The 27343-nt window shown below is 37.5% G+C and overlaps 3 protein-coding genes across 4 annotated transcripts; all 3 read right to left on the minus strand.

Annotated features, from left to right (window-relative positions):
- Nucleotides 1–1415: 1415 nt before the first annotated feature.
- LOC121748718 (probable serine/threonine-protein kinase PBL11) lies at nt 1416–3970 on the minus strand. The gene is made up of 6 exons (XM_042143206.1): nt 3583–3970; nt 3053–3381; nt 2702–2837; nt 2423–2565; nt 2199–2322; nt 1416–2079 (listed from the first exon to the last, which is right to left on the minus strand). Exons 1-6 carry the CDS (start codon nt 3638–3640, stop codon nt 1634–1636), a joined length of 1236 nt encoding a protein of 411 aa, XP_041999140.1. The 5' UTR covers nt 3641–3970; the 3' UTR covers nt 1416–1633.
- An 8324-nt stretch (nt 3971–12294) lies between these two features.
- Nucleotides 12295–19543, minus strand: LOC121748727 (bifunctional serine/threonine-protein kinase/NEDD4-like E3 ubiquitin-protein ligase). Of its 2 annotated transcripts, none has more exons than XM_042143226.1 (11): nt 19373–19543; nt 18075–18595; nt 17301–17478; nt 16987–17212; nt 16435–16574; nt 15959–16248; nt 15665–15877; nt 15057–15575; nt 13645–14316; nt 12919–13455; nt 12295–12814 (listed from the first exon to the last, which is right to left on the minus strand). In XM_042143226.1, the coding sequence occupies exons 2-11, from the start codon at nt 18327–18329 to the stop codon at nt 12590–12592; spliced, it is 3255 nt and encodes a 1084-aa protein (XP_041999160.1). In that variant the 5' UTR covers nt 18330–18595; nt 19373–19543; the 3' UTR covers nt 12295–12589. The 2 variants fall into 2 exon arrangements, with proteins under 2 accessions (XP_041999160.1, XP_041999151.1); XM_042143217.1 differs by having other exon boundaries at nt 16987–17215.
- A 1516-nt stretch (nt 19544–21059) lies between these two features.
- Nucleotides 21060–25144, minus strand: LOC121748740 (double-stranded RNA-binding protein 4-like). Its single transcript, XM_042143235.1, has 6 exons — nt 24750–25144; nt 24254–24376; nt 23220–23455; nt 22928–23144; nt 22158–22310; nt 21060–21468 (listed from the first exon to the last, which is right to left on the minus strand). Exons 1-6 carry the CDS (start codon nt 25084–25086, stop codon nt 21185–21187), a joined length of 1350 nt encoding a protein of 449 aa, XP_041999169.1. The 5' UTR covers nt 25087–25144; the 3' UTR covers nt 21060–21184.
- Nucleotides 25145–27343: the final 2199 nt, after the last annotated feature.

Consider the following 27343-nt stretch of genomic DNA (forward strand, 5'->3'; position numbering starts at 1 on the left):
GGAATATACAATATTGAGCTTTCAGTAGAGTTGACAATATGAATCTCACACTTATTCGCAAATATTATTGGATCATGGATGGTATCATGGTAGTATTAAAACTTAGTATTCTATATTTATAATAAATTAAAACTGACTATAATCACTCTTTGTGTTGTTGGGATCATTGTTGCATTTACAAGAATATTCGGCGTGAAACTTGTGCATGTGATGCTTGTTCTTTCGTATACATTAATATATGCACATAAATAAATTTAAATTCAAATTCAAATTCAAATTCAAATTCAAATGCAGCTAGCATTGTTAAATAGGAAAAATATAAATAGAGAAGAGAGGGTGAAAGAAGACTTTGAGAGAGGGAGGGAGTCGGTTAGGTATTAAGAGATTGAGAGTTTAGGATTTTTTTCTTTCTTTCTTAATTTCACTCTTAAATTTTAATGATGTAGGAACACAAAGAGATATCATATACTAAGACAAATAAGTTAAATAATACTAATACTTATACAACTGAATTACAAAGAATAATAATGCTAGTAGTATAAATTTTCAGCTTAATTCATGTAACAAAAATAAATAAATATATGTGTTGGGTATCGGTGGTGCACACCCGAACTCCACATTAGTATGATATTGTCCGCTTTGGGCAAAACCCTCACGGTTTTGCTCTTGGGGTACTCCCCAAAAGGCCTCATACTAATGGAGTTGGGATAGCCCATTTATATGCTTGCAACTCTTGTTCATTCTCCGATGTGGGATATGGTTTGCTTCACCACAATATGCAACGTGATTGGGGGAGTGTAGGTTTTTGTAAAATTATACAATGGAGAAACGAAGACTAATTGGGCACCTCATTTTCCAAGTGATTGCGACTCATGCACTATCATTGTACCTCTCTCTTTATTGTCAAATTTAGCTTTATCTGATCTAACTCAATTATTATGAAAAGTTGAGGAATGAATATTTCTGCTGCCATACGACTACCAGTACCAGTCCCACAAATATTGTAGACATCGTCAAATTAATGCAAATCAAATCATTCACCAATTTCTATATGAGATTTTGATATCATAAACACACTGATTCTCATACCATCAATTCACCAATTGACCTACTATGAATTCTGGGAATCTGATGGAGTAGTTTAAACTGGTGAAATGATATTTGTATTTTACTTTTCTGCAAAATAATCTGATCAAATTTGAAAAAAAATTTAGAGACAAACATGATTTTATCCTATATTTACATTAAAATAACCAAACTCTATGTATTCAAAATAAATCAGAATATCATTTGATACAGTTGTTGACTACTAGACGGAATTTATACTCCATCTAGTTAAGTGGAGTACTTGTTTTTTGAATGCCATCTCAATTTTACTTTTTGTATGTTTGTTTATCTAATCCTGACTCTATTTATAACATGAGAATTCTCATATACACATAAAAGATACTCCATCTGAATATTACAGCAGCATGTATATCATCAACCATAAGAATCTCAAAACTGTAAAGGCTACAACAGTACATGCATTTCAGAATACCCATAAAAAGAATATGTACAATCTTCAGAAAAAAAGGGATAACCAGAGAGTGTTGCTTGCTTGCTTGCTTACAGGCAAGTATAACTAAGACGTCTATGTGTAAAGAGCAGGTCTCGGATAAGCAGACGCTGGGCGCCCTCCTCCAGCAGTGGTCTTGCAGGACTTAGGTTCGGTATTTGAATTTGATTGGCGTTTCCTATTCAGGGCATGATCTTTGTCCTTATAGGCGTCCCTTGAGTCGTGAAGCTGTTCAAGGGCTGTTATCACCTCATTCATATCAGGCCTAGCTCTGGGATCCATAGATATGCATTGGTAAGCAAGGGTGGCTGCCTTCACGGCTAGATCAACTGTATACTGCCCTTCAATGCGGCTATCAATCAGACGGAACATTCTGCGCTTGTTTGTCAGGTAAGGTTTTGCCCACTCCACCAGATTATGCTCTCCCGTGGGGCGGTTCTTGTCTATTGCTTTCTTACCTGTTAGAATCTCCAGGAGCACCACTCCGAAGCTGTATACATCGCTCTTTGTGGTTAAATGGCCTATAAAACACAAAGGAAGTATGGGACAAAATTTATCATCGCCTAACAAAGATCAAAAGAGAAGAAACAAATGCATAAAACCATGTCAATTATGGATTGATCATGCCATATCATCCTACCTGTGGATAGATACTCGGGAGCAGCATATCCGTAAGTACCCATGACTCGAGTGGAGACATGACTCTTGTCACCTGTTGGCCCATCTCTGGCCAATCCAAAATCAGAGAGTTTGGCATTGTAGTTCTGCAGGCATAAAGCAAAGCCCCCAAGAAATGAGAATAGAGGGGGGAAATGTAATCAAGAGAGGCAAAAAACAATAGTAAATGCCTCTGGATGTACCGACCGAATCAAGCAAGATATTAGAAGTCTTGAAGTCCCGGTAGATCACTTTCGTTTCAGCATTATGAAGAAAGGCAAGGCCCCTAGCGGCACCCAACGCAATTTTCACTCTTAGGCTCCAAGAAAGCGGCTGGAAGTAAGATCCTCCTAATTCACCACTCATCATTAGAGTTACATGGATAAGAACTTGTCAAGTAAATATGTACTATTACAGTGATCATGCCAAATATACAGTGGAGAATAGATTAAATTTTCCTCTAGTACTATGTTATGCTGAACTTACTCCTGAATAGATGATTCTCCATGCTACCCTTTGGCATGAACTCGTATACGAGAAGTCTGTGGTCATCCTCCAAGCAATAACCAATTAATTTCACAAGATTGGGATGACGCAACTGCCCTAGATAGTTGATTTCAGCCTGTCAATTCAAAGGAAGGATGTCAATGAAAAGGTATATCTACATATGAAAGAAACAAAACAAGTATAAGTAGACCAAGCTACAGCTTTAAGATTGTTATCCATGGCAAATGGCAATGAGAAATTGATTCATAACAATATTATAGGCAAGGGAAAAACAAAGAAGTGTAATGGCTATCCATAATTGAACCAAATTGGTAGAATGTGTGGACATACCAACCATTCCTTGTGGCCCTGCCAGCCCTCTTGGTTAAGCCTTTTAACAGCAACCACCATGCTAGAGCCAGGCTTTGATGCTTCCAGAGAATGCTCATCAATCCATCCTTTGAAAACAGAACCAAAGCCTCCTTCCCCCAACACGCTGTCCAGGCGAAAGTTTCGCGTGGCCGCCTTTAGATCGCTGAAGGCGAAGCTTTTCATGTTGGAGGACTGCAATATCTCACCTTCACTCCGAGGAGAGGGAGGCACGGATGCAGAGGACCTCTTGCTGCTCGAATTGCTTAGCTCCGTCCCATCTCCACTTATCATTTTCGAAGAAGTTGCACCTACAAACCATATTATAACTTGCAATTGGAGAGTTTTGTACATCAAATTCAAGAAATAAGCACAGAGCAATGCTGAATCAACTTGATTTTGAAGCAGTACAAGAAAAACAGTTGAAATACAAGAAACATAATCAACACTAAAACATGTAGTAGTTGAATTTGCCTATTGCTCAAAAAAAGTGAAGCATTTTGAGTATGTACCTGTGCCGGTAGAAAAATGGCTCTCAGCCTTTATCTGGTTGCTCAAACAGATCCCCATCCCCAGCAACAGAAACACAGTTTTACACAGAAATTCAAAACCAAACCTCAAGATTACATTTTTCGTGACCGAATTTCAATAGAGCGCCAGATCTAATGAAAAATTTCTTGGAATTTTTTGGTCTCTCTCTCTCAAAATTAGGTGTCAGCTGCCAAAACCACACGAGTTATTAGTTACAGCCTGATGCTGTGGATTGTAAAAGGAGCACGCATAAAGAGGAGAGGGTTGGTTGGTTGGTTATATGTTGCCGACGAAGTCGTGTTAGTGAGGTTGGATGAGTCGGTCGTTAATGAAGAAGAAGCCTTTTTTAGACGTTTGTAAAATGTGGGGGAGTATGAAAGATTGACTTTCGTCTTGGAGCATAGCCGTGGCACGAAATTCCTCGCAGAATTTCCAAAAACACCTTCTACCACGTCATATATGAACTTCTCACTGCACAGTGATAAAATTCCTCTGCGGAATTCCCACGTTATAAAAAATTTACAAATTCACACATTAAACAATTTCCGGAAATAAAATTTAGACACAAATAGAGAAAAAAATCCATTAAAAAAAGAAAAGTACATTTCACCAAATTAAAAAAAAAATACATTTCAACGACGACCCCTCCGCTGTCATACTTCTTCAATAATATCGTTCTGGAGTCGAACATGGGCTTGTTTATTGCGCATGTCGGCAAATGCACGGACTCGATCGACTTCGTCATGGGGTGTCTCCATGCGTACATTGCTGGTGGTCACGACGTGGCTTGGACCCGCAGCATCAGGATCATCATTGGTCCAATCAATCAGTGTTGGACCTTCATCTTCGTCAATCATGTTGTGCATGATAATACAGGCGTACATGATGTCGGCGATGCTGTCAACGTACCACAGCCGTGTTGGACCCTTCACTGCCGCCCATCGAGCCTGGAGCACATCAAATGCCCGCTCCACATCCTTGCGCACTGCCTCCTGACGTTGCGCAAAGTATATCTTCTTTTCATCAGCTGGGCACCTGATCGTCTTCACAAAGACGGGCCACATCGGGTATATCTCATCCGCCAAATAATAGCCCATGTTGTGCTGGTTGCAGTTGGCAATGAAGTTGACGGCCGGACCGACGCCCATGCACTGGTCGTTGAAAAGGGGCGACGACTGGAGGACGTTGATGTCATTGTTCGACCCGGCTACTCCAAAATAGGCATGCCAAATCCACAAACGGTAGTCAGCTACCGCCTCAAGGATCATCGTGAGATTCTTGGCCTTGAAACCAGTAGTGTACATCCATTTCCAGGCAGCGGGGCAGTTCTTCCACTCCCAGTGCATACCATCTATGTTGTCTAACATCCCCGTGAACCCGTGCTGATTCCCGTGCATATCCAACAGAGCTTGACAATCTTCGGAGGTGGGCTTCTGAAGATACCTATCCCCGAATATCTCCCTAACGCCCTGACAAAAATACTTCAGGCACTCTCGGGCAGTCGTCTCGCCGATTTGGAGGTACTCGTCAAACATGTCGGTTGCGCCTCCGTATGCCAGCTGCCTGATTGCGGCACTGCACTTCTGAATCGGCGTGCGGCCGGGTTTACCAGCCGCATCCTCCCGCACCCTGAAATACCCGTATCGAGCTCCAAAGCGCCCATGATACGCAGAAAGAGCGGACGATGCATCCTAAACCGTCGCCGGAATAGGTTCTCTCCAAACCGTGGCTCCGGCGCAAAGTAATCCGCGTACAACCTACGGTGGGCAGCGAGGTGGTCTCGGGGTACTATAGTGCGACGGTGGATGGGTCGAGGCACCGTCGGCGCCGAGGCCACTTTTTCCTCCTTCTCCACGGCATCCCGCACATGTGCGTGAATCAGTCGCATCATGTGTTCATAATGTCCATCACCACCACTACCACTACCACTACCACTACCGGTCATTACGGATATATAAAAGAAATTTAGAGAGAGAAAAACTTGTTAATACAAGTGGTGCGAATGAAGTGAAGTTCAACGAGATGTATTTATAGGAACCGAAAAAAAAACATTTAATGTAATAAACGGGAATTCCGCGCGGACGTCCGTGGGAGTCAACGCAATGGCGGACGTCCGCACGGAATTCCCCGCGGAAATCCGCGGAACTGTGAATTCCTCGGGGGAATTCTGTATCCGTGCATAATACGCACAATGGTGGATGTCCGCCACGGAATTCCCGTATACCGGTGAGAATTTCGCAGTGACGTCCGCCAGTGCTGATGCTCTAAGCTACCCAAAGGGACCATTTCTTGTTTCAATCAGCTTTTTATTATTATATGAGCTGTCCTATTCGATTTATATGAGTATGTGTGCGATAAATAGAAGAGCTACCAATTTGTCAAACCAAGCACAGAGCAATAAATTAATAAAGTTATCAATGGCAGGTACCTACATTCGAATTTCTGCCACCATCCCCAAAAAAAAAGCAAAACAAAGTCAAAATTCATATGGAGTTAAAAATGAAGTCTTAATATTATCAACTTGGCTTTATGTTCAATTTCATAGTGCTTGTCCATTAAATTGAGTGTAGCTTTGGCATCCGAAATCCACGCTAAGTAGTGTGCGGAATTCTGGACTTGTTTACCAATAATCAAGAAACTATGGCTCTCGAGGAAAATATGGTTCAATTAATTATCTTTAACTAATTATGATAATCGTATAATAATATAGGTTGTCAGGCTGGACGTTTCACGATTTATTATAGTTTTCTCAACTCAGTTCGCAGAGAGAGAGTCAGAATGGAAGCTACTATGCAATATACTTCTAAATTTTTTGTTAGTATGCCTTGAATATGTATAGTTTGTCTCTAATTGAACGGGGTCTTGCTGTGATATGTTTCTGTTTTAGGCCTTAATTTTGTATTGGGCCTATCCCGTCGTCTGTGTGCCTATTTATATAGAAGTAGGGGGCATAACTTTGTAATCTGAAAACAATCTTAATACAATCTATTCTTTGTTTCCGCCTGTGGACGTAGCCAACGCAATGTTGGTCAACCACGTAAATTTTGTGTCTCTTTACGTTTCTGTTTATCTCGATGACACTATTGCTCTATTCTGTCACAACATTTTTATTAAGAATTTTTTTTTAAAATAATACTGTGAAGCATCTTCAGCAAAGTGCTTAGTTATAAACCTTAAAGATCTGAATTTAATAAATTTCTGTTTATGAAAATTAATTAGTCGGGAGCAACAAAAATTATATTGATGTGATGAGTCATAAGTTTGTATTATGGGAATAGGGTATTGAAAAAGTGACATGCTTTGGGGGTGGCGGCCTTAACTTGACAAATCTGTGATTTTTTGCCAACCTAAGCAAAAAGTGTATCAAATGATTCAAATACAAGTAAACATTTAATTAACGTTTTGTTGGAAAATCCAACTGGGCAAAACAAATTTTGGTTTAATCTCAATCGTAGACAACCATGAATGTAATACTACTCCATTTATTACAAATTACAGGCACTAGTGAATTTTATCCCAAACTTTGTTTATATATATATGAATATAATATGATAAAGCCTATTTGCCGTGAGTCACCGTAGAGCGATTGGAGCCATGCAATATATCCTTATACAAAAATGAAAATAGAAAATCGTTATCACATTAGTTAGATAAATTGAAGCATATATACATTTATTGGGCAGCTTAACATTGGCTACCACACAACTTTTGATTAAATGTGATAATTATGATAGGTAGCAGGCAGTACCAACTATACGCATTAATGCCTGCATTATTGCTCTTTTTTATTTATTACTATTAATTCCTAATGCTTCGTGTAAGTCTTTCATTTTGCATAGTCCACCAAATTTATCCTGTATTTATTGATAGTAAGTTTTCTTTCGCGAATCTCATTTTCTTTTAATTTACATTAAAACACATGTCGTTAATTAATATTCTAATAAAAATATTATCTCCATCCGGCATTAATTGCCACATTTAGAGCATCTCCAATAAGAATAGCCCAGCCATAGCTCATACACAAACTCCTCCTGCCACATCATCAGCACTAAAACTCCTCCTGTCACATCATCAGGACAAGCAACTGGACAAGCAATAGCCCAGCTATAGCCCAGTTACAATAAACAAAATTATTAAAAACAAATAATTAACAATCACACAAAATACGGAATTAAATTTACGACACATATACGAGAAAATTCAATAATTTCATTTAAATTAAAAAAAGTTCATTAAAAAAATTACATAATTAAAAAAACCCCTCTTCCACACACGAATTACGGAATTACAAAATTAAAAATTACAATCACGCAAATACGGAATTAAATTTACGACACAGATACGGGAAAATGCAATAATTTTATTTAAATTAAAAAAAGTAAATTATAAAAAAATTACATAATTAAAAAAACCCCTCTTCCACACACGAATTACGGAATTACAAAATTAAAAATTACAATCACGCAAATACGGAATTAAATTTACGACACAGATACGGGAAAATACAATAATTTTATTTAAATTAAAAAAAGTAAATTATAAAAAAATTACATATTTAAAAAAAATAGGCTAGCCGATTCCGGGCCTACAATGGCGGCTAGCGGATCGGCTAGAGCCCGCGAATCGCCTAGAGTTCGCCGATCGGCTAGCCGTTTTGCTGCTCGCCGCCTACAATGGTTCGGCTAGCGACCGGCCAGCGCCGGGAATCGGCTAGCCGGTCCGCTAGCCGATCATTGGAGATGCTCTTAATTTTCTATACTCGTTTTGTAAAAATAATAATAAATAGTTAAAGTGGAGAAATAGTAAAGTAAGAGAGAAAATAATATAAAGAAGATTCTTCTCTACCTTATTTTCTCTCTTATTTTACTATTTTTCGACTTTAACTACTCCCTTCGTCCCATATAAATAGGCCATATTTCTTTTTTCGTCTGTCCCATAGAAATAGTCCACTTCTTTTTATGACAACATTTTTCTCCTTCTCTTTTACTTTATCATTTATGGTTCCCACTATCTACTACACAATTTCAACTATTTTTTCTCTTTCTCTCCTACTTTACCAATTATACATTAAAACTCGTGCCGATCCCAAATGGCCTATTTCTATGGGACGGAGGGAGTATTTATTATCATTTTTACAAAACGAGTGCAGAAAAGTAAATGTGACAACTAATGCGGGATGAAGGTAGTACTTTTTATCGACTGAGGAAATACTGCGGGCACACATGGAAACAAGGACACTGATTTCCCTCCGTTCCATATTAATTGAGCAATTTTACCATTTTGGTACGTTCTGGAGTCATTCATTTTTAAAATAAATATCAACACATTTTTTCCCTTTTGCTCTACTCTCTCTTACTTTATTTTTCTCTTCCTCTCTCCACCTTTTACATTTCTTACTTTCTTTTTTTTATTTAACTCACTTAACACATTTTTTCTTAAATTGCGTGCCGAAAAGAAACGTCTTCACTACTATAGAACGGAAGAAGTAATAAAAATACTCTCTCCATCCATGAAAAATAGACCAAATTGTGAATGACATGAGTTTTAATGTGGAATTGGTTAAGTAAGAGAGAAGTAGTGTTAGTGGAATGTGAGGTTCATATTATTAGTAGTGTTTAATTGTATTAGGTAGTAAATGTGGGGTCCTTTTTCAAACTTAGTTTTTTTATGGACAACTAAAAATAGTAAATATGGTCTATTTTTTATGGACGGATGGAGTACTGTTTATCGGCTGAGGAAGTACCGCAGGCACACATGGAAACAAGGAATGGAAACAAGGAGTACAATTTGTACACTTTATACTCCAATGATTAAGGCTTAGTAGTAGTCCACTATATTAATTAATATTCTCTTTTTCCATTAAAAATAAAATATTTTTCTTTTTATATTGTCTCATTAAAAATAAATGTTTCCTCAAATAGAAATGACTTTATCACGATTTTTCTCTATCTTACTTTATTTTCTCTTCTTTAACTCACAAAATAACACTATATAAAATCCCGTGCTAAAAAGCAAACGTTCTATATTTATTGGGCGGAAGGAGCACTAACGTCAATAAAATCATCGATAGTCTAGCGGTGGGAGTGGGAACGCATCTTGTCGTTGTAGAAGCTAGGCCTAGGGTTGACCCCTATTTAACTATCTAGCTTCTCAATTCTTTTTGATAATTTCTTACTTCCTCTGTCCGCTATTAAATGTCTCATATTTGACCGGCACGAGTTTTAAGAAATTGTTTGACTTTATGAAGTAATTAAAGTGGATAGAAAAGCGGAGCGGATCTCCTACAAAGTTGGTGGAATGTGAGACTTACTTTTATATATTGATTTTATAATAAAATGTGAGTGGGATGAGTTAACGGAATGTAGAGTCCACATACCAAATATGGTAAAAGTGAAATGAGACATTTTTTTACGGACGGACGGAATAAAAAGGAAAAATGAGACATTTAATAGCGGACATTAGGATTTTCTGCCACATTAGGATAGCTCATCATCTGGGCGCGACGCTTCTTCTTCCTCGAGGGAGAGGCGCTCGTAGGAGGCGTGGCAGAAGAAGGCAACCATGATGACGACGGGATCGGAGGCGACGAGGGGGCCGCGACTGTGCCGACGACGATCTGGCCCTGGGACCGCAGCGTGTTGGTGTTGTCGCGGGTGATGATGATGGACGGCTTCGGCTTGTTCTTCAACCCCGCCGACCGCCGCGACACCTTGTCGCCCTCCTCTCCCGTCGCCACCGTACCTCTAGTCACAATCGCGCTTTAGGCTTAGGGGTTGTTGTCGTCCGGGTTGGGGTGATGGTGCTGCTGGAACATTGGTGGTGGTGGAGCCGGAGGTCTCAGGCGTGGAACGGCGGTGGAAGATTTCTGAATTGCTTCGAGCAAGGGGATGAGTTTAACCGAATTTGTTTCACTTTAATTGAATAAATTATACTCCCTCCGCCCCCAAGGAATATGTACTTTGGGAATCATCACGAGTTTTAATGCAAAATTAGTAAAGTAAGAGAGATGTGCAGAGAAAAAGTAATTAAAGTATTATTGGTGGAGAATGAGTCTAAAATTAGAAAGTGCATATTCTTGTGAGACGGAGAGAGTAATATTTAATATTTAAAAATAATTAGTTTGACTAATTTTTAGAATAATAAAAAAATATAATCAAAATGCTTAATTTGGTCAAAATCCAATTTAAAGACGTTGATTGTTACAATTTGACGGAACCGTCACTTTTGGACGGATTGTGATCCGAGTTGAAATGTTTGGGATGCAAAATTTTAAAAGATAATGTCTAAGACCAAAATCGTAAAATTGGCATATGTTCAGCACCAGTTTTGGCCTTTACTACTGAAGATAATATATTCTACAAAAGTTAGAGCAAATAATCCATGATATAAAATCTAATAACATTAATTTCAAGGAGAATAAAGATAACAAACTTTGCAAAAACAATTTTTTCATATGTTAATCTAAGAATCTTCATTTCAAATAGTGGAAGTCATCCAAGATACCAAGTACTATGAAATAATTTGTTTTTAAATATATAATCAAAGTTTTTCATGAAAAAATAAAGATAAAAAATATATTTGATTAAACAAAACAAAGAGAATAGAGAGAATTAGTCGAATTTTGAAGCCTTAAAGTCATTATAATTATTTTTCATCTTGGAGTCGCCACCACTAGGTATCAGTAGTTAGCTGCGATATGATATATTTAAATATTATATGGTTAGTTTATTCATTGTAATCAGGTTTACTCATTTTTTTTCTATAAAAAAAATTGACCTTGACTGCTTTCTTCCACTCCGAAGACTCCACCCCTCTTATATTTATTAAGTGCCACAAAATTAACTTTTCTTCGTCCATCTTTTAATTGAATATCACATTATTTATGAATTTTAAACAAAACAAATAGTACAAAGAAATGAAAAGCGGATTTATAAGAGAGAACGGAAAATCCTTTTTTTTTTGGAATCTACTTTCGAAGGCTAAAGTTATTAGTCCAGTCCACCCATGACCCGACCCACAGCCTTACGACTTTACACTTCACAATTGACCAGAAATTAATTGGTCATTTATTTATTTTTAATATTTATTATCTGATTTAGGAGTATTTATTTATTTATGTACTACTATTTGAAAAGTCGGAAATGTATTTGTAATAGAAACGAGTGGGTTGGCAGTTGGCTAATGCAGTAATAGTGGTGAGCAATAATGCAATATACCCAAAATCTGAATATTTGATCATAAGTTCATAACAATATCGAAATTTAAATCTGAGAAAGTATATTTTTATACTATTCAAATATATAAAAAAATTTATTTTTTTATCTATACTGTCACCTCCATTAAATAGAGTGGTGTTACTTTTGATATATCCTAAGACACCATGGAGTATATAAAATTAGCAATATTAGAATATAATATAATAGTAATTCTAATAACATGATAATATTTGAATATTAAATTTATGTTTGAAATTATACATGATATATTATTATTTAATACTGAGAGATTTTTTATATTTTTAAATTTCTAGTTTTTCTCTTTTAGATTTTTGGACATTTACATAATTTCAGTTTTTCAATTCAGATTAATTTCATAGTACGGATTCCAATTTTTCAGGTTCGATTTCTTGGACAATTCAGTTGACTTCAGATATCGTCATAAAAAATAACAGAATCTTATCATTAAAAATACAGTTAAGGCAAGAACCGGAGAAGGACATTCTACAAAGTGGTAAACTAAAATAGGCCGGTTTTATACAATTTTAGCCTCAGAATACAAACGATGGAGCCACTTCTAACTATTCATAGGCCATCTAATGGCAGATGAGCATGTCTGAAATGCAAATCTACCAACATAAATTTGTTATTTTCGAACGAATAGAAACCAAGAAAGTAATTGGAGTCAACTAGCTTAGAAAGTGTGCAAAAAATGTAACTGTGCAGATCAATGTACAGTGGATCCTACAGAAAAACTACCATGTTCCCTTTGTTATGACTGGTTCTTTACAATCCTAACATTGCCATAGAAACGCTTCAGGTCTTTAATGGCCCTCTCCTCTATCTGAATTGACCGAATCGACGAGGGAGCATCGACCTCTGGTTTGAACCAACGGTTTGAGCCAGCAGACTCCGATGGTGATCCCAGACCATTCATCACAGAGAATCCAGTGGTGCTCTTTTTTGGACTATGAGAAACTCCTAGTTGCTGCTTTCCCTGAACAGAATTATAACAGACACGTCGATTATCGAGCTATGAATGTTGCAAGCAGCCATTTTGACACCTACTGAATAAGTAATTACATTAACATACAGTCATACCTGCTGAAATTGGATATCCCTTAGAGATGGACGCGAAAGGGAAGGTGGAGTTCCAGATGCCGCCCAAGGTGGCGTGTTTCTATCTCCATCGGGTATTGGTGCTTTCCGAGCAGGAGTCATAGCTATTGGAGAGGAACAGATGAATGAGCTCAATGGGAGTTTCCCATTGTTACCTTCAGAATGATCCTCAGACTCTTTCTTCTTTGTGGGCTTGGTCTCAATCTTGCTTTGCTCGTCCTGTATAATGCGAAGCGATTTTGGTCCTTGAGATGCTTTGGCACCACCCCAAGCAGGACCCTCACTTTTCGGCATCACCACAGGTGGAGGTGGAGGTGGAGGTGGAGCGACAGTTTTTGGAACGTCGTCAAGGGCACCACTGAGAAACATAGAAAGCCCGCCTTTTCTGTTCTTTTTCTTCGATGCAGTAGGAGAAGCAGTCGCATTTAGGGGAACATCTCCAGCTGCCTTCTTACTATGATATTTTCGGACCCTGGTCTCTTGAACTGCCACAAAACTCCCAGAGTCTGCAGCTTTCTCCTATAAATTGAAAAGATTAAGGAAACTCAATATCAACAACACCGAAAAGAGGAGGGGCCTCCATATATGCTTTTCCATCAGCATAGTCAAGTGGAGTAAAATGGAAACAAGATGTTAGTGAGCTCAACAAGCTTCCTTAAAACAAAAGGTGCAGGTTAGTAAAGCAATTAGAGGATAATGATATCTCACCTGAACATTATTATTGATCTCTTCCTGAACTTCAGCATCCAGGAAGCCCTTCATGTTGCCTCGTTCGGAATCAATAGCTAAATCACTAGAGCCCTCTTCCTTATGGGCTTCCTTTTCTTTTTTCTTTCTTCTTTGTTTTCTAGATTCAGCTTTTCTACTCCCTCTTTCATCTACCAGGGATGATTCTTTTGTATGAACGGTTTCAATTGGTGCACCAAGCTCAGCAAGAGAACTCTCCAGTGCTGATCTCATTACAAGTTTTGAAATCTGCTGGTCATCGAGAAGATGGCCCTTGGACTGTTTTTCCTCAAGCAGCTCAATCTGTTGCAACTTTTTCCTCAAGGCTCTGATTCTTTTGTGGACACCTTCAACCGCAGCATCATCGGATTGTAAAAAGCCATCTAACCTATGAGCTCCTTCTTTGCATAAAATTAGCCCTTTTGTACCATCATTGCGTGTCCTAAGTGTATCATCTTCACCATTCTCTTCGTCGTCACTATTTACAATAGCTGGAAATTTAGCTGTGGGTGTAGGAAGCTGACGAAAACTCCATGGCTCTGATGACTTCAAGTCTAGAAGTTTCTCAAGATCAACCAAAATATCCAATGACACACCAGCAAAAGTTTGCGCTGATACTGCAAGTATATAGTCTAGGTTGCGAATGACAATCTCCTGCAGCAAGTTTTAGCATCTTTCAGGAAAGAAGAAGCTTACAAACAAACAATGAAATGATAATGTGAAGAAATCAGTAAAAGAAGTATTAGTTCAGTAACAAGGCAGAACTCTCTAACACCTGAGCAGAGAACATCAGATTCTAATTGCAAATTCAGACGACCTTCGAATGTGAAATGATAATGTGAAGAAATCAGTAAAAGAAATTAGTTAAAAGAAATATAAGTTCAGTCAACAAGACAGAATTCTCTACCACCTGAGAACATCACATTCTTATTGCAAAATCAAGGAACCTCCGAAGGTGTTGCATGTATTTAGCATTAGATATAATTTAATGCAAAAAAAAAAGTGATCAGCATCATAAAGTTATATTGAATTTCCCAACTATTTGTAACTTGCAAGTTCTCTTCGTAATCAAGGACCACCAAGTAGAAGCTCGCCTATGATGCAAAAACTTGCTCATGATCCTACAGCAGAAACTCGTGTTGAGGCTATGAAAAAGCCACAAGCTATTTAGTTGTTTTTTTAGATGTGTCTAGTTGGCTATGTTGATATAACCTAATCAAGGAAAATCAATATTATGACTTTGCATAAGACATCCCTTAAATCATGTGATAACTACAGCTGCTTTGATAACATAGGAGTGTCAAACGGCTCAATCCATAAAGAGCCTACAAATGAATATTGCACAATTAGGAAAAGTTGATGTGGATAACAACAAAAGAGTTGTTGAAACAGACCTCACAATGTCTCTTGAGATCATCTGCTCCCAATGAATAAGCAATTTCGAGCACTTGTATGGAATTTCTTGGCTCAACCAAATGCTCTGCAGCTACCTTTTCACAGAGACTTTTTAAGCTCGGGGCACTTGGCTTTTCATAAGAATTTCTAAAACTGGGCAGTGCTGGATTTTCATTATCATCCTTCATGTCAGACAAGACATCCTCATTCTCCACATCATCAAACATGAAGCTGTCACGAAGTTCATCTAATTCACCCTTGACCTTTTGTTTTGGACTACCGTTAGAAAACTGAGAAAGGAAGCATGGATGATAGAGTGAGCTAACAATCAGTATATGCGTTTCCCCAACAGATACTGAGGTTGCCTTCTTCACCCCATGCAGCCTAGTTGGAGTAGGTGGAGAATCTTGTCCCTTCTTACCATCCCACATGTAAGTATCACCATTCACTGTAACTGCAGCAGTCCAGTACTTTCCTGCAGATATGCTAGCTATTCCTTTCCCACATAGTGAATGTACCTGCAGGAGAGATGTACATTCATTAATTATGAGAAATGTTCAGTAAAGGACATAATGGTAAAGAGGAATCTCACAAGGTAAAGTAATACCTGGTGACACTGAAGTTCGGGATCTGAAGATGACCAGTAGAACAATGCACCATCATCTGTAAGCGCTGTGCTGTGTGTCACCCCAGCAGCTATAGCAACAACAGTAAGGCGTTCCTTGCGATGGAATTTCAGCACAGAATTTCCAGCTTTCTTTATGTTTCTAGCAATGGTTACACGTCTAGGGTTAACAAGTCGATGACCCCAAGTGAAAACCTGCCAACCGTCATAAATTGAAAACCATCCATTCCAGGTATTTCATATACAAAACTCAAAAAGAAATAAAAAATTTTATACCTCCCCATCAGACCCTAAAACAATAGTGTGATACTTTGCTGCAGAGACTCCAACAAGGTGTTTACCCTTCAAGTATGCCACTAACCTTGGGCTGTAATTTGAAGCTGAGTTAGAGGTACCATAACCTAGTTGGCCTTCTCTATTGCAACCCCATGTATATATCTCACCAGCCTCTGAAACTACTGCTGTGTGTTTATTTGCTGCAGAAACAGCCATTATTCTTGCCTTCAAGGAACTAACTCTACGAGGAGTGGGTTGTGTGTCAACAGAAGTATAGCCAAGCTGACCCTCTGCAGAACATTGATAGAGGTATATTTACTTCCAGACGTAACATGATATCAAACAAAATGTTGCGATTTCATGATATAAAAAATGTGGGCAGTTAATCTGCCTTCAAATTATAAAAATAAGCATCATTAGTTATAACTGCAGAGGCTAGCAAGAGTTCTAAATCAGCCATATAATATTATATCTACCTCTATTGGAACCCCATGTAAATACTTCTCCACCCTCTGTCACAACAACAGTGTGATGTTTAGCAGCAGCAACAGCTCTAACTCGACGTGCACCTAAACCTGTTGTCACTTGACGAGGAGTGATGACTGCAGCTTGACCACTAAAAAAAGAAAGATGGTTAAGCTCATAGATTATTTTCTGAAAAAGATCTATTCTAGGGGTAACGGTGGAAATTAGAGATATCTCCTGATTAAAATTATGTGTTTTCCTCAAACTGGTGAAATTAAATAATCTAACCATGTATCTTAGTTTTTCACGAGTTCAACGGAACACAAAAATCAACAGAAAACATGGTAGCTATACAGGGAACCTAAAATTCTGATGTTACTGCTAAATTATTTGATCACATAATGGCGAAGCGCATCATTCAATTAGGTGAAGAGTCATGGTACTTTGAGAAAACATTCAAAAAGTAGTTGAAAGAATAAATTATTAGTTAGATGCACAAAAGCTTGTTAAAATCTTCAAACATTGAGGAATAAGTATGAGCACCAAAATGAACTCCATGTCACCTGTGTATATCAAAATCAGGATGCCCTAGGCGGCCACCCCTTCCAAATCCCCATGTGTAAACATCCCCACATGCACTAACTGCCACACTGTGGAACTTGGCAGCAGAAATGGATTTGATGAATGAGCCATGAAGAGATTCCAGTTTGCATGGTAACTTCTGGATGTGTGCATTTCCAGTTCCAAGCTGATAGTTTACACCACTACCCCAGCTGAAGACCTCTGTATCTACTGAAATTTAAAAGAAATAGATCATTATCCTAGCTTATGTCAGCAATAAACCTAGAAAATTATATTTGAGGATACAGCTACATACCCAAACTATTTTGCTTGCCAACAGCCTGCAGAACAGGCCCAGATAAGAGATCGACAGGCGTTCTAGATTTCGAATCCCCCAGTGTCAACGAAGCACCAAACTGGAGAAGGACACAAGCAACTGCTAAATGCCCAAAATGGAGAGCCCTGTGAAGGCTACTCCACCCCGATTCCCCATCCTGACAAGAAGTAAACTGATTTTAGAGGAAATGATGAAACCATTTCTGCATTAATGGACTCATGATACTGAAGCTTGAGATCTTTTATCCTTTTGTGCACCACCAAGATGGGCACATTCGCGTAAAATAGCACTCCCTTGTATATTTCTTTTTGCACATGATAACCCTTTTAATTAACATTAAACATTTCTTGGAATACAATGGCATAAGATAATGGAACTTACATCAAGATTATTGCATCCATTAATTTGGTCAATTTAACTTTCTTCATACACTAGAAAAAATGCACCACTTTCAAAGAAATTTGGTGAAAGCTCGGTATCATTAATTTTAAAATTACATTTCTCATGCTCCAATCTGCAAACATGATAAGGAGTTCCCACTTATTCTCCCCTCCGTATTCTCTGGCTCTTCTATACAAGATTATGATCCCCAAAGGAAAAGAAAATCAATTATGATACCCAAAGGGCAGAGAAACACGATCCAGCATGCGATGACCGAGATCAAGAAACAACTCCAAACCAGTCATCATACAATAACTCAGTAAGCATCGAACTTAATGTTGAGCAGTAGAAGATCAGAAGGAAAAAATATACCCTTGCATTAGGGTCTGCACCAGCTTCAAGAAGCCTTCTTACAACCGGTATATGGTTCCTCCAAGTAGCAATATGCAAAGGAGTAAGCCCAAACAGGTTCCTTGCATTAATATTTCCACCATTTTTCTGTAGCATCACCAAGGCTGAATCTACATCAGATAAAGAGCCCTCCCGCACAACCAACCAGAGATCCTTACTCTGATTAACACATTTAAGAGATGTTTTCTGGGATGGTGGTGAAACCAAACCCTCCATTGGAATAAATATATGACTACAAGCAAGCTTTTTAGATCTGCTGCCACTTTGGTAAATCCTCACTCTAGATATAGAATTATAGATGAGTGTAGCTCAGTGACCCTGCTGGTATTGCAGGGAACCAATTTATATCGTTGAAAATAATAATTAAAGAAGGCCTTCAGCGGCACCGTTCACCATTTTACTATAAAAAGCACTTGATTGATGCTTTTCACGAACCACTGACGAGCCATTATTCAAGAAACATTCTGGAGACTAATTGAACTCTGCACAGTTAAGCATTGGGTGAGCAGCTGTAGCAATATGCAATAAGCTATAGACGCTCATAACAAAGAGGGGATCTACAAACTTTCTTCAGTCCCTTAATCTTACAAAGATATTAGTAGTACTATAAAGTACCTCTTGCAATAGAATATGACGTGACATTTAAGTTCGATGGGGAAATTAGGCAAGGAAAAATTCCCAGTAAGCAAGGAAAGTAGTTACTAGCCGATAAATAATCAACACAAGATCATTCAAATGCCTCGCACAAACTATATCAAGTTGGATCTTCATTATCAAATCAGGTTCCAAATGCATTGAAAAACTAAAATAGTCTGAATTACCCACATTATAAACATGACTGATCTGAACTTGAGATCGCAAACCAAACACACACAAAAATCGGAACATGATTCAGCATTCTCATTTAAGCAAATTTGACCATCGAAATTCCACCGCGTTTCTCAATATCCTAAAGGGGAATTCAATTGTTAAACTACAAAGCTATAAATTAGAGACACATTCAATTTTGGCATTGAAGTAATGGAACAGGCGCTCTACCCCACCCCACGGTTGCTTAAATCATAATCATATCCAGATAAAGAAAGATTGGATCTTGAATATCAGAATTGGGGGAAAAAGAAAAGAACATATGCACAGATATTTGATTACACAAACAAGAGGTAAAACTAAAAAGATCGCATCTTCACGACCGAGAAAAAAAAATTGGGAGAAATAACGCAATAAAAAGGAACACTATCATATAAGCAACAGAAGTCCACCTTGGTTTATTAGGACAAGTCCATCACATTCATCGGAGAAGAATTTGCAACAGCCATACCAAGTTCAGCACTCTCTCTCTCTATGTGCATTTGTGATTGGTTTGGTGTTAGTTTTAATCACAGCGAATCTAACACGGAAGCGAGGACCGAATATACCCAAAAAAAACCGTGAAGCAAAGGTGAAGAACTCATCGATGAGCTTATGGTCATTCTCGTAAATTACACTAATTTATTCGGACCAAAATACCCCCATTTTTTGTAAACATTGACGCCCAAGGATTTTATAGAAATTTGCGGCCACGATTTCTCCGCCACCGCCTCACCGATCACCCGTATCCAGCAACTGTCAATACTGTACTGACACGTCTCATTTTAATAGTAACTCTTTATTTAGTACTCCCTCCAACCTAATAGAATCATTTGTTTATTGGATAAAAAATAATATATTAATTTATTCTCACTTCATCTCTTTTATATTTTATCATCTTTCTTACTTTATTCTCTCTTCATTATTTTTATTTTATTCTCTCTACTTCATATATTAAATATCTATTTTTAATCTTCATGCCAAAAAAATGACTCTATGAAACGTAGTTATACTATTAGGCGTTGTTCGCTTTGCAAGATTATATCTCATGGTTGAATATGTATAATGTTTAGTTCATAAGACTGAATATGCATTATGATCGGTTCATAAGATTGAATTTCACAACTTAATCTCAGATGGATACTCTTAAAATAATTAGTCATATCCGCCCCTCTGAATAAAATAATCTCACAATTTAATCTTAAATGGAGTATATGATAATGACTCGTGACTTCTTACCGTATTTAAAAATGAGTTCAATATATGAAAGAAATTTAGTACCTATTTATCAAATAATTACTGAAAACAAAATCTAATTAAAGTGGAGTAATTTTTATGAAATGATCAAGCATACAAATTTGAAAATTTGCAATATTATAAACTCACGTTTTGTTCGCTAGATTCACGGATATTCTTTGCACGCTATAAAGGAAATTTATCGTTTCAGTTTGTGTTTAATTTCACAAACTGACATAGCGAAAATGGATTTTTTTTTCCCGGTCGTCCTCAAAAGTTCATAATAATATCATGGTTTCTTGATTTAAATATGGATAAAGACGTGCCCAAATAATTATAGATTTTTAGACATCTTGGCTTGATGGTACCATGTGGTATCGCGTAATATTCATATTATAGCATATAGCCTCTACTAGTAAATGTGTGGTTGAATTTATTGTCTTAATCCCGAACTTTATTGGAACATAAATTTGATAAAATGAAAATGAGGTCCCCCTCTCTAGAACATAAATGAGGTCTACCATAAATGAGGGCTGGAGTGTGGGGGCCGCCAAGGCGATGGAATCGCCTTTTGCTGCAATGAATAGTTCTTAACAGTTAAGAGTAGAGCAAACTGTATTGGAACAGTTTGTATCCTGACATTTTTATGATGAGAAAATGAAATGCAAATGTTGATTCAATCTTATTTATAAGAGCCAAAAATGTTAACTTTTTATATGAATTTGTTTGTTGCATACTGCACATATTCGTATTTACAAGTTATGCAGTGCCTGTGAAACTACTCCTATAAAATTTTCTGGTAATAATAATTCAAAGAAATATAGTGTAGAATATTTAGTGTGGTGCAGGTGCAGGTGCAGGTTCTTCACCAAGTAGTAATTTGTTAGTTCAAAGACTCATTTAGGTTTAGCCAAACAGTGAACATTCCATACAACTGGTCTGCTACTCAGAACCCAAATCTTGCATCACCTAAACCAAGTTAACATTACCTAGCTAGTTGGTTTTTGGTCTACTTCGACTCTGTAAGCCACCCACTTCTCATTGCTACATGGCAACACAGTGGCATTTTCAGGTATTGCGCAATTTGATTTCCTTGGGCGAACAGTCGTCATTGTCCGCCTTGACTGGTTCTCAGCTGTTCGCTCAGGAGCAGGCGCAGCAGACGTTGAGCTATCCAACTTTGAATCATCAGATGGAGGGTTAGCATGAAGATGAGCATTCACATCTACATTTCCAGGTGAAGACTTGGCTCGTTTTGCATTGAGTGGACCATCTGATGTGGACTCATAAGAAACAAGTTATACATCATCAGTAATCAGCAAAAGAAACTGAATCAGATGAATACATATTTTTCAATGGCAGATGATATTAAACATCATTATTCATTGAAGCTTTATACAACACAAGTAAACATGCAGTGCCCCAGTATGAGATACAGTAGGAAGACAATAGCTCAATACCACTGATTCATGCTCCTAAAGACAAAATGTCTGGTGGTTATAAATTTCAATCTGCACTAGTAATCTATTCAAGAAAAAATGAGCTTTGAGCGCACCATGAAGCGGACCCTTAAATTACTACTCCCTCCGTCCAGCCACAAGTGATCAACTTCTTTTCAGTACGAGATTTAAGAAAATGATATTTATTGAGTTAAGTGGAGAGAATAAAGTGTTATTTTTTTGCTAAAAAGGAAATCAATCACTTGAGTTGGGACAACCTAAAATGGAAAGTGGGACATCTCAACAGAGGGAGTATTTATATATCCATAAAAAAGAACAAAAGCTAGATCCATCCCAATTGTGTTGTTTGTCCAAAAGTCCATTAAATCAGGAAAAGTGCATCTTCACATTTTAGATAAGTAAAAAGTGCATTTTCACTAAAGAGGATAAAGATTTAAGACATAAGGAGCAGGAGTGTTCCTTTTACCCATTGGAACCACTTAAACATGTATATTAAAATCACCTTCATCCATTGCAACTTGATGCTTTTCAGTTGTTGCAGTGTGCTGGATGTTCTGACGCTTTTCAGTTGTTGCACTGGGCTGGATATTCAAGATATCAGCAGATGGGTAACTGTTCACAGACGATACCTTTATTGATTTCGTAGGTGGGCTTCCTGCAAATTAAAAATCATGTAGGCCATGAACAAACTTCTATGTACTTGACTGACAGACCCAAATTGCATGGATTCTTATACTTGAATACCTAATATTGTTAACCTTCAACAAATGACTTGGTTATACAGTACCGTCTAAAATTAAGATGAAAAAGAAACAAAATGCATCCCAGATGGTGCAATTTATCTAGTACTACTACTTTTCTTCATTTTAAATAGACTTGATTGGAGTAAAATAATAGGACAGAGATGAAAAGAGATACTAAAATCTAGATATAAATTCGACCATTCTTGGCCATATTATGGGTATTTTTGACATACTACTTAGCAGCTTGATCTTCAGAAATAAGCATAGAACTAGCAAGATAAAGAAGGCTAATAAAGAGAATACTTTCGAAACAGTAATCTATTAGTTTTGCAAAAGATTGTGTGTCAATGACAAAGGAGGTTGAGTAATTAAATTCGGAGTAACGAGGAAGCCTTTAAAATTATTGATTGGTCAATCCCACCAGAAAGTAATGCTTGTTTAGTTGGACTCTTATTCAAACAAAAAAGCAAGAATAACGGATATAAAAAAAATCAATGAGCTCACTCTCCATGGGTCTTCATTTTCTCACCTTTCGTAAGTGCAGAGAAAGCAACTTCAGCTGCATTCATCTCTGCCTGCTTTCTGGTTTTAGCCTCCAACCCTTGAAAACTGTCAGACCCTACCTCCACAGTAGAAACAAATATCCGAATGTGAGACAACCCCGAACTGACTGTCTCATATGATGGACACATGAGACCTTTCTTCTGGGCTAATTCTTGTAAAAGGTTTTTGTAGAAGCCCTTATCCTGATAGCATATCAAAATTACAAAGTTATAAACAAAATAAAGAGAAATCAACCGTTACAAAGTTAGAATACTAGCCTCTTGAATAACATTCAATGATAATGCTAGACAAGCAATTTTTGCAGCAGTTTGTTCAGCTTCCTTTAATGTGGGGAAAAACTCTGCTGGTTCATATGATTTTCCATTAATGGAGACCTTTGACTTAAAACGCCGGGCATGAGGGGGTCCTTCAGTTTCAGAAGTGTATACAGGCAATCCAATACATTCTTTTTGAGCATGTTGCTGCAATAGGTTCTTGTACATGTGCAATGTATCTGCGAAATATTAAAAGTAAATTTACAAAATTACACAGTAACATAGACAACACAAAATAGAGATTGCTTAGACTTGACGAACCAGCCATCTGAAATTCTTTTTAGAACAGAATCTATTCTAAGATGAATTCAATGCACCCATTATCCCATTCTCAATGTTCCTTTAGGTACTAATTTCAACCTTACTGTATGAGTTGAAGTTTCATGCTTCAGCTCAAGTTAACAATAACTACATGGTTCTTTGACACCTTCCCTTCCCCATAGTGTGAATTGCACTATACACTTTCTGAAATTAAGTTGGCCTGAATCAAAAAAGATTTTATAGGGTTGTTAGTCTTATGTGCCGTCATTTACCATATTAAAATTATAAATAGTTGAGCCAGAAAAAGAAATGCTCAATACACCTAGTATCATCAATAACACATTATGTCAAACCACAAGATGATTTTTGGTCCGTGGAGAAGCAAATACTTAAATATAGAAAATAGTCAAAATACTAGACCATCACCAGTGACTCTGAGAGAGAGGCAATAGTGAGAGAAAGCATTAGAGAATTTGGAATGATAGGATGATCCAAAGAAAACACTACAGATGTGTCTTTTCCTTACCTTTACAATTAAAATGTTAGATTCAGCATTCAGGAAATCTCATGCTGTCCAAAAACATGTTACGCAATAATAATATCAAGGCTCTAGAAATCAGCTCATTATAACTTAAACAACAATCTAGAAATCAGCTCATTATAACTTAAACAACAATCTGATAAGCCAAAAACATCACAACTAAGATTTTTCTGACCTTTACTTTCAGAACCCATCGCAGCCTTATAATCTATAGGACATTGTGATGTATTATCACAATTCTCCTGCAATAACTCCTCTGCAGGTTTCATATTGGCATTACATTTTGTTGCTAAAAGTCCTGCACGAATATCACTGAAGTTTCAACATCCAATATCAACGTAAACCAGTGATATGCATCGGTCACGCGTATCTATTTATTTCCAAACTTATTGCTATGTTAGGCGGGGACGGACAGTAAGGGCTAGGAACCTTACTCACCAAACAAGGGATCACATAATTCAATTGAGCAAGCTGAGCATGACAAGTAACAGTGTACTCATTAAGATGTGATGTCCACAACAAAGAGGGGAAACGATGACTAAAATAGGAAGCATAAGAAACAACAAACAAGTGAAGATGTGATTCAAATACATATCACACTTATCCAGCAACATTTCAAATCCAAAATCTCGAGCAATTTATGAAATTTATAGAGTATAAAAAATGAATACCAGGAGTGGGGTTTGGAAGGGAGGAGGGGAGCGGCGAAAGAGGCAGGGGAGGAGGATCTGCAGCGACAGAAAGGGGCTGCATTTGAGAATGCGGAAGTACATTGGGAGGGGTGGGAAGCGGGTCGGAGGAGGCGAGGTGATCGAAAGCAACGCGGGCAGCGGTGTTCTGGGCGTCTTTAGAGGACTTGCAGTGATGCGGGGTGTGGAATAGCTGTCCTTGAACAGTGACGGTAGCGGTGAAGCGCGGCATATGATCGGGGCCGTCTTTGGCGGTGGCGTAGTCCGGCAAGTCCCAGCTTCGCCGCTGACATAACTCCTGCAATTTGGTTTTGTACATTGGGGATAATTCAAGGGTTTTTGGAATTTTAGTGGACTAGATTCGCCTGCTTGATGTTATACTTATATCTGCGCTTTCAGGTTCACCTTTTTAATTGTCTCACCTAAACACAGTAAAATTTTATCAACGCTAGCTCGCATAATAACGAAAATTAATTTGATTTATCTAAATTAAGCTTAAACACAGTTGTACAATCATTCCTTAATTCGAATAAATATTCCTCCACCCTCTCAAATACTTAAAACAATCCCATTAAATTATGTGTGGTCTACAACATTATCGAATTATAGGAGTATTTTATTTGCAAATTAAGCATATTTGCTATCTCTGTAAATATAGAATAAGTTGTAAATGACACAGATTTTAATGCACAATTAGTAAAGTACGAAAGAAATGAAAAAAAAGAAGTGAAAGCAGTGTTAGTGGATTGTGGTATGCAGATTCATATTATTAATAGTACTAGTATTAAATTGTTTAAACTTTCTATATTTAAAAATTGGTCTAATTTTGGTGGACCGCCCAAAATGATAAAACTAGTCTGTTTTTTATGGACGGATGTAGTATGATTATCAAAAGAAATTGATATTGTGGATAAAATTACTTAATTTATAGTGAAATAAATCAACGAGGATGACACTCATGTTTAATTTTATTATTAGTTAATTAAGAATTTCTACTTAGATAATACTAGTATTTCTTGTTTTATTGTGGAGTATAACAGTATATACTTTTAGGTTTTCTTTTTTAATTATCTCACCTAAACACAACAAAACTGTTTTTATCTGGGCTTTTTATCACACTAGCCGGCTCAGTTTATTTATTGCGGAAAATCAATTAGATCTCTATCAAAATTAAGTAAAACAAATTGTTGTACCATCTTTCCTTAATTTAAATACTCCCTATTTTTGTTCCCCATCCTCTCAAATAAAACATCCCATTAAATTCTTTGCGCTCTACGACATTATCGAATTATAGTATTTTATTTGTAATTTAGTCATATCTAGGGCTGGCAAATCGTGCGGATTGGGTCATTATCGGGTCAACCTGATAATGACCCAACCCAATAAGGCCTAACCTGAACCCGACCTGTTAAGGAAACTGTAAATCCGAACACGAACCCGACCTGCTACCTTCAAATCCGAACACGACCCGCACCCGACACGAACCGTTATCGGCACGATATAATATGGGTTGACACGACACGATAACAACCCGAACCTGATATTACACGATTAAAACCTAATATTACACGATTAAACCTTAATTTTCAACCTAATTTACACAATTAAAATTCGTTTTATACCATTTAAACCTAATTTATAAGAAATTAAAACATTAAAGTAATATATATTTTTTAAATAATAATAAAAATAATAATATTATTTCTTAATGGGTTACCTGCATCCGACCCAAACCCAACCCGAAATTATCGGGTTCTCAATGGGTCAACCCGATAAGGACACGGATCCAATAAGACTTGACCCCAACCCAATAATTTCGTGCGGATTCGTGTCGGATTATCGTGTCGTGTCGAAAATTGTCAGCCCTAGTCATATCTATGATTATGAGAAGACATTGGTATTGTGCTTAGAATTACTTAGAGCATCAGCAGTCGCGCGGAGCTTCTGGCGGAATTCTCCGCGGAATTCCCAAAAATAATTTCTGCCACGTCATACGGACTTCCCACTGCACAGTGGCGGAATTCCCCGCGGAAATCCCGACGGACTTCCCACAATAATGCAATAAACGGGAATTCTGCGGGAATCAACGCAATGTCGAATGTCCGCACGGAATTCCCCGCGGAATTCTGCAGAACGCCGCGGAACTGCGAATTCCTCGACGGAATTCCGTATCCGTGCATGCCACGCACAATGACGGACGTCCGCCACGGAATTCCCGCCCGCCGGTGGAAATTCCGCGATGACGTCCGTCACTGCTGATGCTCTTAACTCATGAAATAAATCAACGAGGACGACACTCATATTTAATTTTCTTATTAAATTAATTTTGAATTTTCTTAGTTACTATTCTCTCCCTTCTATTAAATATGAAGTATTTTTTTAGTAAGAGATTTTATGAGTTAAATAGAGTAAATAAAGTAAGAGACAGAAAAATATTTATATTTCAGAAAATGTATCACTTATAGTGAGATAATTTAAAAAGAAAACATGTCACTTTTAATTGGATGACTTTGTCCCATTATAAAGGATGCATGGTTAATAAATTCAAGAAATAATGTTTGATAGGCAGAGGAGAT

The sequence above is a fragment of the Salvia splendens genome, chromosome 1 (assembly GCF_004379255.2).
Source record: "Salvia splendens isolate huo1 chromosome 1, SspV2, whole genome shotgun sequence".
Classification (NCBI taxonomy): Eukaryota; Viridiplantae; Streptophyta; class Magnoliopsida; order Lamiales; family Lamiaceae; genus Salvia; species Salvia splendens.